This window comes from Rhinoraja longicauda, chromosome 40 (assembly GCF_053455715.1).
Source record: "Rhinoraja longicauda isolate Sanriku21f chromosome 40, sRhiLon1.1, whole genome shotgun sequence".
NCBI classification, from domain to species: domain Eukaryota; kingdom Metazoa; phylum Chordata; class Chondrichthyes; order Rajiformes; family Arhynchobatidae; genus Rhinoraja; species Rhinoraja longicauda.
Genome location: NC_135992.1, coordinates 12737200 through 12752558, shown reverse-complemented (window position 1 = coordinate 12752558; position 15359 = coordinate 12737200). Strand labels below are relative to the sequence as shown.

The following is a 15359-nucleotide window of genomic DNA, read 5'->3' as shown; positions in this document are numbered from 1 at the left end:
CGGGGAGAACGTGCAAACTCCGTACAGACAGCATCCGTGGTCGGGATTGAACCCGGGTCTCCGGCGCTGCATTCGCTGTAAGGCAACAACTCTACCGCTGCGCCACCGTGACCGCCCGTTCCTGACAAACCCTTTCGTTTTTCCTCACACATTCCTGCTCTCCAGAGAAGCTGAGTTACAATAGACAATAGACAGTAGACAATAGGTGCAGGAGTAGGCCATTCGGCCCTTAGAGCCAGCCATTGAATCACCGTTGAATGGTGATTCAATGTGATCATGGCTGATCATTCTCAATCAGTACCCCGTTCCTGCCTTCTCCCCATACCCCGACTCCACTATCCTTAAGAGCTCTATCCAGCTCTCTCTTATCCCAGCGTTTTGTATCTATCTTCGGTGTGAATTTTGAATCCTGTAACTTCAAGTAACCCTTGCTTTCCCCTCTCTCTCTCTCTCTCTCTCTCCGCCTCTCCCCCACTAAAGTTCTCCGACGAGCTTCACTGTCGAATTAATCCAGGGTTCGTTTTACTGATTGTGCGTCTGCTTGTCACTTTCCCCTCAGCCAACGATGACCCTTTCTACATTTTCCTTTGATCTGTTTGGAGGAATATGGGCCAAGGTGGGACTAGTGCAGCTGGGACATGGTGGCCGGTGTGGGCAAGTTGGGCCGAAGGGCCTGTTTCCACGCCGTATCACTCTATGACTCCATGGCTCTAGGACTCTATGAGTGCTGGTGTAGCTCAGTGGGTCAGACCCTCTAGGGACACCGATACAAGGAGACATCTGCCCATTCGCTACACAGATGACAAAACCATCATTAGAACAGGGTCCCCCTTATCCACATCTGGCCTTCACCTGTGCCTGCCTTCAACTGAGTCGACTCAAGGCCGTATGTCCAGTGAGGTGGACTTACCTTCACGGCAGAAGCTGAGGGAGGGGTTGCAGGAGCTGGAGACCTTCCAGGGCCGACCCGCCACCACGATCCTCACCCGGTCCCCCGTCAGCGACTTCAACTCATCGCAGCTCTTCACGGCCTTCGGGGAACACAAGCGGAAGAGTCGGTGGTCTTAGAAGGTGGACACCAAATGCCAAAGTAGCCCAGCGGGACAGCGGGGGGGCCCGGGGTCACGGGAGAGGGCCCGACGCCGACCGTCGACAGCGCCAACCGACGGACGAGGACGGGCCACGTGGATGCGAGAACACCGCTGCCGTGAGAGGGGGAAGGAAGGAAGGAGGGCCCTCTCCCGTGAGAAAATAGGTGCAGGAGGAAGCCATTTGGCCCTTCGAGCCAGCACCGCCATTCATTGTGATCATGGCTGATCATCCACAATCAGTAACCCGTGCCTGCCTTCCCCCCCATATCCCTTGATTCCACTAGCCCCTAGAGCTCAATCCAACTCTCTCTTAAATCGATCCAGTGATTTGGCTTCCACTGCCCTCTGCGGCAGAGAATTCCACAAATTCACAACTCTCTGGGTGAAAAAGTTCCTTCTCACTTCAGTTTTAAATGGCCTCCCCTTTATTCTAAGACTGTGTGGCCCCTGGTTCTGGGCTCCCCCAACATTGGGAACATTTTCCCTGCGATCTTTAGTTCACAGAACAGAAGTAACTCAGGATAGGGCGGTCACGGTGGCACAGCGGTAGAGTTGCTGCCTTACAGCGAATGCGGCGCGGGAGACCCGGGTTCGATCCCGACTACGGGCGCCGTCTGTACGGAGTTTGTACGTTCTCCCCGTGACCTGCGTGGGTTTTCCCTGAGATCTTCGGTTTCCTCCCACACTCCAAAGACGTGCAGGTATGTAGGTTAATTGGCTTGGCAAATGTAAAAATTGTCCCCAGTGGGTGTAGGATGGTGTTAGTGTGCGGGGATCGCTGGTCGGCACAGACCCGGTGGGCCGAAGGGCCTGTTTCCGAGCTGTATCTTTAAACTCAGCACACTAAACTTGGTCTGACTCCTGGTCACGTGGTAGGGGCATTGGCCGCTGGTTCCCTGTTTATTTGCTCATCCCGTTGGCTGGGCCACACTTGTGGCACAACTCTACGTTGACCTGAGGGTCAGTCACACAAACTGATGGCAATGTTGATACAATGCAGAATCAGCTCCACTAAACACTTTGCCCAACCATCTGCCAATCCACAACACCCCCTCACACCCTCCCCTCACCTGTATCCACCTATCACTTAGCAGGCTTAGCCCCACCCCAACCTCTCTTCCGGCTCCCCCTCCCAATTAAAATCTGTCTAAAGAAGGGTCCCGACCCAAAACGCCACCCATCCATGTTCTCCAGAGATGCTAGACACAAAATGCCGGAATCACTCAGAGGGACAGACAGCATCTCTGGAGAGAAGGAATGGGTGACGTTTCGGGTCGAGACCCTCCTTCAGTCCTGACCCAAAACGTCACCCATTTCCTTCTCTCCGGAGATGCTGCCCGTCCCGCTGAGTTACTCCAGCATTTTGCGTCTATCTCCGGTTTAAACCAGCGCCTGCAGTTCCTCCCCCTCCCATCTCCAGCGATGCTGCCCGACCCGCTGTGTTGCTCCAGCCCCTTTGTGTCTTGTCCTGTCGGCCAGTTACCTTTTTTGCTCTCTCGTTCTTCTGGAAGTTTCCGATGAGGGAGTGGATTTTCACCATGAGTAGCTGGTGAGCTCTAAAACGGAACGAGAGAGAGAGAGAGAGTGAGAGAGGCAGAGAGAGAGAGAGAGAGAGAGAGAGAGAGAGAGAGAGAGAGAGAGAAAGAGAAAGAGAGAGATTTCAAATAAATTCCCTTCACGGTTGGCATTCTCAGCTGATCCATGACCACTTTTGTCTTCACGAATCTTTGGCAAGCAAGTGGGGGCAGCTCATGGTGGCCGGGATATGGAGCAGATACTGCTTACAACATCCCATCTCTCCCCACTCACCTTATCTTACATCTATCACACTCTCAGAGAGTTATTCACAAAATGCAGTAGTAACTCAGCAAGTCAGGCAGCATCTCGAGAGAGAGAAGGAATGGGTGACGTTTCGGGTCGAGACCCTTCGAGACCCTTCTTCAGTCTGAAGAAGGGTCACGACCCGAAACGTCACCCATTCCTTCCCTCCCGAGATGCTGCCTGACCTGCTGAGTTACTCCAGCATTTTGTGAATAAATCGATTTGTACCAGCATCTGCAGTTATTTTCTCACACTCTCGGAGACACCTGCCTCACAGTGCCAGAGACCCAGGTTCGATCCCAACCACGGGTCCCGTCTGAACGGATTTCGTACGTTCTCCCCGTGACCTGCGTGGGTTTTCTCCGGGTGCTCCAGTTTGCTCCCTCACTCCAAAGACGTAAAGGTTCGAAGGTTAATTGGCTTCAGTAAAATTGTAACTTGTCCCCGGTGTGTGTGGGGTAGTGTTAGTGCGCGGGGATCGCCGGTCGGCGCGGACTCGATGGGCCGAAGGGCCTGTTTCCGCGCTGTATCTCTAAACTAAACTTCAATTGCTTCAACCCTTCCATTAGCAGCAACAGGGGTTCAAAGATTATGGGGAGAAGGCAGGAGAATGGGGTTGGGAGGGAGAGATAGATCAGCCATGATTGAGCGGCGAAGTGGACTTGATGGGCTGAATGGCCTCATTCTTCTCCTATAACTTTATGACCTGATGAGCTGGTAGAGCCACCATCTCACAGCACCAGGTGTCCACGTTTAATCCTGACCTCGGTGCCATATCATATCATATCATATATATACAGCCGGAAACAGGCCTTTTCGGCCCACCAAGTCCGTGCCGCCCAGCGATCCCCGCACATTAACACTATCCTACACCCACTAGGGACAATTTTTCACATTTACCCAGCCAATTAACCTACATACCTGTACGTCTTTGGAGTGTGGGAGGAAACCGAAGATCTCGGAGAAAACCCACGCAGGTCACGGGGAGAACGTACAAACTCCTTACAGTGCAGCACCCGTAGTCAGGATCGAACCTGAGTCTCCGGCGCTGCATTCGCTGTAAAGCAGCAACTCTACCGCTGCGCTACCGTGCCGTGCAAACTGTACGGAGTTTGAACGTTCTCCTTGTGACTGTGTGGGTTTTCTCCGGGCGCTCCGGTTTCCTCCCACACTCCAAAGACGTGCGGGTTTGCAGGTTAATTGGCTTCAGCACAGATTGTAAATTGACCTCCCTAGGGCGTGTGGGGGCCCCGTTTCTCCGCTGTATCACTGAAGTCTAAAGGCGCCACCGGGCCCTGGTGAGACCGCACCTGGAGTACTGTGTGCAGTTTTGGTCTCCAAATTTGAGGAAGGATATTCTTGCTATGGAGGGTGTGCAGCGTAGGTTCACTAGATTAATTCCGGGAATGGCGGGACTGTCGTATGTTGAAAGGCTGGAGCGATTGGGCTTGTATACACTGGAATTTAGAAGGATGAGGGGGGATCTTATTGAAACATATAAGATAATTAGGGGATTGGACACATTAGAGGCAGATAACATGTTCCCAATGTTGGGGGAGTCCAGAACAAGGGGCCACAGTTTGAGAATAAGGGGTAGGCCATTTAGAACGGAGATGAGGAAGAACTTTTTCAGTCAGAGGGTGGTGAAGGTGTGGAATTCTCTGCCTCAGAAGGCAGTGGAGGCCAGTTCGTTGGATGCTTTCAAGAGAGAGCTGGATAGAGCTCTTAAGGATAGCGGAGTGAGGGGGTATGGGGAGAAGGCAGGAACGGGGTACTGATTGATAGTGATCAGCCATGATCACATTGAATGGCGGTGCTGGCTCGAAGGGCTGAATGGCCTACTCCTGCACCTATTGTCTATTGTCTATTGTCTATTGACACACACTGGCAACTGCGAATCCCATCCTCGCGCGAGAATGTTGTTTAAATCTACAACACGCACATTCCGAAGTGCCTGAAGGTGGACACTCAATGCCGGAGTAACTCAGCGGGACGGGCAGCATCTGCGGAGTGAAGGAGTGGGTGACGTTTCGGGTCGAGACCCTTCTTCAGGCCGACCCGAAACGTCACCCATTCCTTCTCTCCAGAGATGCTGCCCGTCCCGCTGAGTTACACCAGCGTTTTGTGTCTATCTTCGGCGTATACCAGGCTACCGGCACGTTCCGAAGGGCCTGTTTCCGCGTTGCATCTCGTAAGACTTTACTTGCCCACACAACAGGGTGCGTAGAAACATAGACAATAGGTGCAGGAGGAGGCCATTTGGCCCTTCGAGCCAGCACCGCCATTCACTGTGATCATAGAAACATAGAAACATAGAAAATAGGAGCAGGAGTAGGCCATTCGGCCCTTCGAGCCTGCACCGCCATTCAATATGGTCATGGCTGATCATCCAGCTCAGTAACCCGTACCTGCCTTCTCTCCATACCCCCTGATCCTTTTAGCCACAAGGGCCACATCTAACTCCCTCTTAAATATAGCCAATGAACTGGCCTCAACTACCTTCTGTGGCAGAGAATTCCACAGACTCACCACTCTCTGTGTGAAGAAATGTTTTCTCATCTCGGTCCTAAAAGACTTCCCCCTTATCCTTAAGCTGTGACCCCTAGTTCTGGACTTCCCCAACATCGGGAACAATCTTCCCGCATCTTAAGGATAGCGGAGTGAGGGGGTATGGGGAGAAGGCAGGAACGGGGTACTGATTGATAGTGATCAGCCATGATCGCATTGAATGGCGGTGCTGGCTCGAAGGGCTGAATGGCCTACTCCTGCACCTATTGTCTATTGTCTATTGTCTATTGTCTATCTAGCCTCTCCAACCCCTTAAGAATTTTATATGTTTCTATAAGATCCCCCCTCAGTCTTCTAAATTCCAGCGAGTACAAGCCGAGTCTATCCAGTCTTTCTTAATATGAAAGTCCTGCCATCCCAGGGATCAATCTGGTGAACCTTCTCTGTACTCCCTCTAAGGCTAGAATGTCTGTCCTCAGATTAGGAGACCAAAACTGTACACAATACTCCAGGTGCGGTCTCACCAAGGCCCTGTACAACTGCAGCAGAACCTCCCTGCTCCTATACTCAAATACATCCACAATCAGTAACCCGTGCCTGCCTTCTCCCCATATCCCGGGATTCCACTCGCCCCTGGAGCTCTATCTAACTCTCTCTTGAATACATCCAGCGAGTCGGCCTCCATTGCCCTCTGTGGCAGAGAATTCCACAGATTCACAACTCTCTGGGTGGAGAGGATTGTCCAGGATCTACTGGAATTTTTTGAGGATGTAACTAGGAAAATTGACAGGGGAGAGCCAGTGGATGTGGTGTACCTCGACTTTCAGAAAGCCTTCGACAAGGTCCCACATAAGAGATTGGTGGGCAAAATTAGAGCACATGGTATTGGAGGTAGGGTACTGACATGGATAGAAAGTTGGTTGACAGACAGAAAGCAAAGAGTGGGGATAAATGGGTTTCAGAATGGCAGGCAGTGACTAGTGGGGTACCGCAAGGCTCGGTGTTGGGACCGCAGCTATTTACAATATACACCAATGACTTGGATGAAGGGATTAAAAGTACCATTAGCAAATTTGCCGATGATACAAAGCTAGGTGGCAGTGTGAACTGTGAGGAAGATGCTATGAGGTTGCAGGGTGACTTGGACAGGTTGTGTGAGTGGGCGGATGCATGGCAGATGCAGTTTAATGTGGATAAGTGTGAGGTTATCCACTTTGGTGGTAAGAATAGGAAGGCAGATTATTATTTGAATGGTGTCAAGTTAGGAAAAGGGGACGTACAACGTGATCTGGGTGTCTTAGTGCATCAGTCACTGAAAGGAAGCATGCAGGTACAGCAGGCAGTGAAGAAAGCCAATGGAATGTTGGCCTTCATAACAAGAGGAGTTGAGTATAGGAGCAAAGAGGTCCTTCTGCAGTTGTACAGGGCCCTAGTGAGACCGCACCTGGAGTACTGTGTGCAGTTTTGGTCTCCAAATTTGAGGAAGGATATTCTTGCTATTGAGGGCGTGCAGCGTAGGTTTACTAGGTTAATTCCCGGAATGGCGGGACTGTCATATGTTGAAAGACTGGAGCGACTAGGTTTGTATACACTGGAATTTAGAAGGATGAGAGGGGATCTTATCGAAACGTATAAGATTATTAAGGGGTTGGACATGTTAGAGGCAGGAAACATGTTCCCAATGTTGGGGGAGTCCAGAACCAGGGGCCACAGTTTAAGAATAAGGGGTAGGCCATTTAGAACAGAGATGAGGAAAAACTTTTTTAGTCAGAGAGTTGTGAATCTGTGGAATTCTCTGCCTCAGAGGGCAGTGGAGGCCAATTCTCTGAATGCATTCAAGAGAGAGCTAGATAGAGCTCTTAAGGATAGCGGAGTCAGGGGGTATGGGGAGAAGGCAGGAACGGGGTACTGATTGAGAATGATCAGCCATGATCACATTGAATGGCGGTGCTGGCTCGAAGGGCCGAATGGCCTCCTCCTGCACCTATTGTCTATTGTCTATTGTCCTCACCTGTTGGCGCTGGGGATGGTTCCTTGCTCCCGGTCGCTCACGCTGACGGGGTCAATGCGGGCACAGAGCCAATCGCCGCCCGGCGGGCAGGGCGTGTCCAGGACATGTAGGATCTCGTCGCACTCCACCTGCAGGGAGCAGCTGTCCACCGGCCCCAGGATGTTCAGGTTCACTCGGATGTAGAAGGGGTCTCCGCTCAGCTGGTCATCCACCTCGAACACCCTCGAAAACGGCCTGTGGGCTAGAGGGTCACACTTCATAAGATCATAAGCGCAGGCAGGCGGGACTGGTGTAGCCGGGATATGTTGGCCATTGTGGGCAGGTTGGGCCGAAGGTTGGACCAGTTTCCACGCTGCGTCACTCCAGAATCAGGGGCCACACAGTCTAAGAATTCCAGAACCAGGGGCCACACAGTGTCTAAGAATAAAGGGGTGGCCATTTAAAACTGAGGTGAGAAAAAACATTTTCACCCAGAGAGGTGTGAATTTGTGGAATTCCCTACCACAGAGGGCAGTGGAGACCGATTCACTTGGATGGATTTAAAAGAGAGTTAGATAGAGCTCTAGGGGCTAGCGGAATCAAGGGGTATGGGGAGAAGGCAGGCACGGGTTACTGATTGTGGATGATCAGTCGTGATCATAATGGTTGGTGGTGCGTATAGGCTCGAAGGGCCGAATGGCCTCCTCCTGCACCTATTGTCTATGTTTACTCTATGGCGCTACGATTCTAAGGATCTCTCAGTGTGGGTCAGAGAATAAGGTCACAAGGAATAGGAGTAGAACTAGGCCATTCGGCCCATCAAGTCTACTCCGCCATTCAATCAGGGCTGATCTATCTCTCCCCCCCAACCGCCATTCTCCTCCCCTGTTAGATGGAGCTCTAGGGGCCAGTGGAATCAAGGGATATGGGGAGAAGGCAGGCACGGGTTACTGATTGTGGATGATCAGCCATGATCACAATGGATGGTGGTGCGAACAGGCTCGAAGGGCCGAATGGCCTCCTCCTGCACCTCTTTTTTATGTCAATGTCTACGTCTGTCCCCATAGCCCCCGGGTGTACACAAATCAACGCAAGCATGCGAGAAACATAGAAACATAGAAACATAGAAAATAGGTGCAGGAGTAGGCCATTCGGCCCTTCGAGCCTGCACCGCCATTCAATATGATCATGGCTGATCATCCAGCTCAGTAACCTGTACCTGCCTTCTCTCCATACCCCCTGATCCCTTTAGCAAAAAGGGCCACATCTAAGTCCCTCTTAAATATAGCCAATGAACTGGCCTCAACTACCTTCTGTGGCAGAGAATTCCACAGACTCACCACTCTGTGTGAAGAAATGTTTTCTCATCTCGGTCCTAAAAGACTTCCCCCTTATCCGTAAGCTGTGACCCCTGGTTCTGGACTCCCCCAACATCGGGAACAATCTTCCCGCATCTAGCCTCTCCAACCCCTTAAGAATTTTATATGTTTCTATAAGATCCCCCTCAGTCTTCTAAATTCCAGAGAGTACAAGCCCAGTCTATCCAGTCTTTCCTCATATGAAAGTCCCGCCAACCCAGGGATCAATCTGGTGAACCTTCTCTGTACTCCCTCTAAGGCAAGAACGTCTTTCCTCAGATTAGGAGACCAAAACTGCACACAATACTCCAGGTGTGGTCGCACCAAGGCCCTGTACAACTGCAGCAGAACCTCCCTGCTCCTAAACTCAAATCCTCTTGCTATGAATGCCAACATACCATTCGCTGAATGCCAACATACCAGTCCTTAGACATGGAGTGGACGATCACGCGTGTGGCATGACCTGGCCGCCAGCACATTAACACAAGCGTGTGCACTTTTCATACAACATGCTTTGTACATTCATCACACTCCAACCAACATGGAGTCAAGACCAAACTACGTTGGAGAGAAAACCAATAGATTGGTCAAAGAGGGAGATTGTTTAGTTTCCTTTAGTTTGGTTTGGTTTAGTTTATCAGCTGTTGGGGCAGAATTAGGCCATTTGGCCCATCAAGCCTACTGCACCATTCAATCACGGCTGATCTATCTTTCCCTCTCAACCTCATGCCTTGCCCCCATAACCCCTGACATGTTTAGTTTAGTTTAGTTTGGTTTGGAGATACAGCGTGGAACAGGCCCTTCGGCCCACCAAGTCCGCACTGAACAGTGATCAGCCGTACATTAGTTCTATCCTACACACACTAAGGACAATTTCACTGAAGCCAATTAACCTACAAACCTGCACGTCTTTGGAGTGTGGGAGTAAACCGGAGATTCCGGAGAAAACCCACGCGGGTCACGGGGAGAACGTGCAAACTCCGTAACAGACAGCGCCCGTAGTCGGGATCGAACCCGAGTCTCCGGCGCTGTGAGGCAGCAGCTCTACCCGCTGCGCCACCGTGGCCGCCCCCACTGAGGGGGGGGGCATTAGGCACAATTGCCAAAGAGGGCGATCAGGGTTGGCCAAGATGGCTCCTGGGTGAAAACTGTCCTCAGTACAGATCACATTCACGCATGTTTTTTGCTCACCTACCCTTGGTCGGCGAACACGGAGGAGATTCTGGAAACGCACCGCGGGGCAGGGTCCTGACAGCGTCCGTTCCAGCGCAGTTCCGCAGAGCGATCCCCTCCCGCTGCTGAGGACACATTTAAACACACGGAGCATGAGTCCCAACGGTGCGTCCTTCCTGCAGCCACCAACACCAATCTGCTCTGACCCGACAGCTCGGCACGGTGGCGCAGCGGGTAGAGCTGCTGCCTCACAGCGCTGGAGACCCGGGTTCCATCCCGACTACGGGAGCTTGTCTGTACCTGCGTGGGTTTTCTCCGGGTGCTCCGGTTTCCTCCCACTCTCCAAAGACGTGCAGGTTTGTCGGTTCACTGGGTTGGTGTAAATGTAAAATTGTCCCTGGTGTGTGTGGGATAGCGTTAGTATGCGGGGATCGCTGGTCGGCACGGACTCGGTGGGCCGAAGGGCCTGTTTCCGCGCTGTATCTCTGAGCTAAACTAAATCAAACACCTTGCAGAAACTCCCCACCTCACTTGATACTGAGCAGCAAGAGAAGTCAATTGGCCCCTCAATCCTGGAATACCAAAGGTTGAGGAGAGACTTGATAGAAGAATATAAAATGATGACAGGCGTAGATACGATAGACAGTCAGAACATTATCCCCAGGATGGAAATCTCAAACTCTAGAGGGCCACACCTAGTCTAGTTTAGAGACACAGCGTGGAAACAGTTTAAGAATAAGGGGTAGGCCATTTAGAACGGAGATGAGGAAAAACTTTTTCAGCCAGAGAGTTGTAAATCTGTGGTATTCTCTGCCTCAGAAGGCAGTGGAGGCCAATTCTCTGAATGCATTCAAAAGAGAGCTAGATAGAGCTCTTAAGGATAGCGGAGTCAGGGGGTATGGGGAGAAGGCAGGAACGGGGTACTGATTGAGAATGATCAGCCATGATCACATTGAATGGTGGTGCTGGCTCGAAGGGCCGAATGGCCTACTCCTGCACCTATTGTCTATTGTCCTTCGGCCCACCCAGTCCGTGCCGACCAGCTATCCCCACACACTGACACTATCCTACACACACACACACACTGGGGACAATTTACAATTTGACCTAGCCAATTCGCCTACAAACCTGTATGTCTTTGGAGTGTGGGAGGAAACCCTCACAGGTCACGGGGAGAACACACAAACTCCGTACAGACCTGCACCCAGTATAGACCAGCACCCATGGTCAGGATCACACTCGGGTCTCTGGCGCTGTGAGGCAGCAACTCTACCGCTGCGCCACCGTGCCACTCCATTTATCGTGCAAGGCCAATAAGTAGTTGATACTTGGTGGGGAGTAGATCACAAACATGTGGACAGATAGAGAGACCACGTGTGCAGGAAGGAACTGCAGGTGCTGGTTTAAAACCGAAGATAGGCACAAAGTGCTGGAGTAACTCAACGGGACAGGCAGCATCTCTGGAGAGAAGGAACGGGTGTCGTTTCGGATTTGAGTCTGAAGAAGGGTCTCGACCCGAAACGACACCCGTTCCTTCTCTCCAGAGATGCTGCCTGACCCGCTGAGTTACTCCAGCATTTAGCGTCCTTCTTCGGAGAGACCCCGCGTGTCCGGCTCACCCCCAGTAGCTGGTATCCCTCCTGTGGCCGCGACCTTTGGTGCTCAGAGTTGACCAAGATGGCCGCCCCGTTGCCCCTGGCGACGGTGGGATCATGGTGGCGCTGGGCCTCGGTGATGGTCAGGTCCGGCATTGACAGCGATGAGGACAGCGGCCTACAACAAAACAAACCCACGTTTAACCGACGCCCAGCGGCACGGTGGCGCAGCGGTAGAGTTGCTGCCTTACAGCACTTACAGCGCCATGGACCCAGGTTCGATCCTGGCAGCGGGTGCTTGTCTGTACGGAGTTTGTACGTGACAATAGGATCATTGGCTTCTGTAAAGTGTAAATTGTCCCTAGTGTGTAGGGTCGCGTTAATGCGCGAGGATCGCTGGTTGGTGCGGACTTGGTGGGCCGAAGGGCCTGTATCTCGCTGAAAAATGTTCCCGATGGTGGGCGAGTCCAGAACCAGGGGCCACACAATCTTAGAATAAAGGGGAGGCCATTTAAAACTGAGGTGAGAAGAAACTTTTTCAGCCAGAGAGTTGTGAATTTGTGGGATTCTCTGCCACAGAGGGCAGTGGAGGCCAAATCACTGGATGGATTTAAGAGAGAGTCAGATTGAGCTCTAGGGGCTAGTGGAATCAAAGGGTATGGGGAGAAGGCAGGCACGGGTTACTGATTGTGGATGATCAGCCATGATCACAATGAATGGCGGTGCTGGCTCGAAGGGCCGAATGGCCTCCTCCTGCACCTATTTTCTATGTTTCTATCTCGAAACTAAACCAAACTAAAGTAGTGTCAGGCCATCGATGGAGGGTGAGGGTGGAGGGCAGGAGGGGGCATTTGGTAATTGGTATGTGGCAGCGATAAAGGCAGAGATAGATTCTTGATTAGTACGGTGTCGGGGGTTATGGGGAGATGGTTGGAGAATGGGGTTAGGAGGGAGAGATAGATCAGCCATGATTGAATGGCAGGGTAGACTTGATGGGCCGAATGGCCTAATTCTGCTCCTATCACTTATAAACTTGTGAACTGCATATGCTAGTTAATGCACAAAAGGACACAGAGTGCTGGAGTAACTCAGCGGGTCAGGCAGCATCTCTGGAGAACATGGATGGGTCTGAAGTCTGAAGGATGGGACCCAGACCAGAGAAAAATAACTCAGCGGGTCAGGCAGCATCTCCAGAACATGCATAGCCGATGTTTTGGCTTAAGACCTTTCTCGAGACTGACTCCAAAGTCAGACGAAGGGTCTCAACCCACAATGTCTCCTATCCATGTTCTCCAGAGATGCTGCCTGACCCGCTGAGTTACTCCAGCACTCTGTGAAACGACACCTATCCATGTTCTCCAGAGATGCTGCCTGACCCGCTGAGTTACTCCAGCACTCTGTGAAACGACACCTATCCATGTTCTCCAGAGATGCTGCCTGACCCGCTGAGTTACTCCAGCACTCTGTGCATTCATTCAGATGTGATGTACATTTTGACAGGGTGGAGAAACTCTGCAGGCCAAGCAGCATCTCTGGATAACCTCTCTCCCACCTAACCCCATTCTCCTGCCTTCTATCAGAGATAGATTCTTAATTAGTACAGGTGTCGGGAGTCATGGGGAGATGGTCGGAAAATGGGGTTAGGAGGGAGAGATAGATCAGCCATGATTGAATGGCGGGGAAGACTTGATGGGCCGAATGTCCTAATTCTGCTCCTGTCACATAAACTTTTGAAGTGCTGGAGTAACTCAGCGGGTCAGGCAGCATCTGTGGAGAACATGGATAGGTGACGTTTCACAGAGTGCTGGAGTAACTCAGCGGGTCAGGCAGCATCTCTGGAGAACATGGATAGGTGACGTTTCACAGAGTGCTGGAGTAACTCAGCGGGTCAGGCAGCATCTCTGGAGAACATGGATGGGTCTGAAGTCTGAAGGATGGGCCCTAGACCAGAAAACATAACTCAACGGGCCAGGCAGCATCTCCAGAACATGCACAGCCAATCTATCGGAGGCGTGGACTCTGAGGAAGGGCAAGAGGTAGGAACGACGATTGGGCCAGTGCTTCACCTCCTGTTGCCGTCGGCTACGATGGTGGCCACGCCCGCATCCTCAGGCCCTGCGCAGGTGACGTCCCTCGATAATCCCTCGGTCAATTCTCTCAGTTTCTGCATTTCATCTGCAAAGCCAACGTGTCTCACATTTACAACGTGCCCATCAATAGACAATAGACAATAGGTGCAGGAGGAGGCCATTCGGCCCTTCAAGCCAGCACCGCCATTCAATGTGATCAGGGCTGATCATTCACAATCAGTACCTCGTTTCTGCCTTCTCCCCATACCCCCTGACTCCGCTTTCATTAAGAGCTCTATCCAGCTCTCTCTTGAATGCATCCAGAGAATTGGCCTCCACTGCCTTCTGTGGCAGAGAATTCCACAGATACACAAATCTCTCGGTGAAAAAAGTTTTTCCTCATCTCCGTTCTAAATGGCCTACCCCTTATTCTTAAACTGTGGCCGCTGGTTCTGGACTCCCCCAACATCGGGAACATGTTTCCTGCCTCTAACGTGTCCAACCCCTTAATAATCTTATATGTTTCAATAAGATATCCCCTCTCATCCTTCTAAATTCCAGCGTATACAAGCCTAGTCGCTCCAGTCTTTCAACATATGACAGTCCCGCCATTCCGGGAATTAACCTCGTGAACCTACGCTGCACGCCCTCAATAGCAAGAATGTCCATCGATGCAGTCAAAGCAACGAATCTCTCACACTTCTCCAGCGACCAAGCAGGACATTCTGTTAGCTAGCCCCTTTGGAATAGGTCGGGTAAATACGTAGAATGTTTTACGCTAATGGAATGAGAAGCCCCATGGCCTAATGGATAGGCACTGGCCTCCTAAGCCAGGGGTTGTGGGTTCAAGGCCCATCTGGGGTGAAGTAGTTTTGGGGGCGGCCGCGGTGGACACAGCGGTCGAGTTGCTGCCCAACAGCGCTTGCAGCGCCAGAGACCCGGGTTCGATCCCGACCACGGGCGCTGTCTGTACAGAGTTTGCACGTTCTCCCCGTGACTGGCGCGGGGTTTTCTCCGAGATCTTCGGTTTCCCTCCCGCACTCCAAAGACGTGCAGGTTTGTGGGTAAATTGGCTTGGTGTTTGTGTAAATTGTCCTCTAGTGTGTGTGTGTGTAGGATGGTGCTAGTGTGCGGGGATCACTGGTCGGTTCGGACTCGGTGGGCCGAAGGGCCCTGTTTCGGGGCTTTATCTCTAAACTAAACTAAACTAAACAGATTGGGGGAATCAAGAACCAGATGGAAAAACACAAGGAACTTTTTCTTTAGTCAGAGGGTGGTGAATCTGTGGAATTCTTTGCTACAGAAGGCTATGGAGGCCAATCAATGGACATTTTTAAGGCAGAGATAGACAGACTCTTGATTAGTGCGGGTGTCAGAGGTTATGGGGAGAAGGCAGGAGAATGGGGTTAGGAGGGAGAGATAGATCAGCCGTGATTGAATGGCAGAGTAGACCTGATGGGCCGAGTGGACTAATTCTGCTCCTATCACTTACGAACCTATGAACTGCAGATGCTGGTTAGTACGGAGAAGGACACAGAGTGCTGGAGAAACTCAGCAGGTCAGGCAGCATCTCTGGAGTCTGAAGAAGGGTCCCGACCAGACCGACGTCACCTATCCACGTTCTCCAGAGATGCTGCCTGGCCCGCTGAGTTACTCCAGCACTGTGATACTTTCACTCGGATGTCGTGTACATTTTGACCGGGGTTTCCATCGTGTCATCGTGTCACACCAATTATTTGTACAGGGTCACACAC

At 51.7% G+C, this 15359-nt stretch overlaps 1 protein-coding gene across 2 annotated transcripts in view; it reads right to left on the bottom strand.

The window, feature by feature from the left end:
* The window catches only part of LOC144611428 (caspase recruitment domain-containing protein 11-like), a 28017-nt gene extending 14297 nt beyond the window's left edge, over positions 1-13720 (bottom strand). The window contains exons 1-6 of one of the 2 annotated variants that reach the window (XM_078430510.1): positions 13603-13720; positions 11561-11714; positions 9960-10066; positions 7432-7672; positions 2575-2647; positions 911-1031 (exon numbers count right to left, since the gene is read on the bottom strand). In XM_078430510.1, coding sequence (XP_078286636.1) covers positions 911-1031; positions 2575-2647; positions 7432-7672; positions 9960-10066; positions 11561-11655 — 637 coding nt within the window. In that variant the 5' untranslated portion in view covers positions 11656-11714; positions 13603-13720. The remainder of the gene's footprint in view (positions 1-910; positions 1032-2574; positions 2648-7431; positions 7673-9959; positions 10067-11560; positions 11715-13602) is intronic. The other variant, XM_078430509.1, reaches the window with a different exon arrangement.
* Between the last annotated feature and the right edge of the window lie 1639 nt (positions 13721-15359).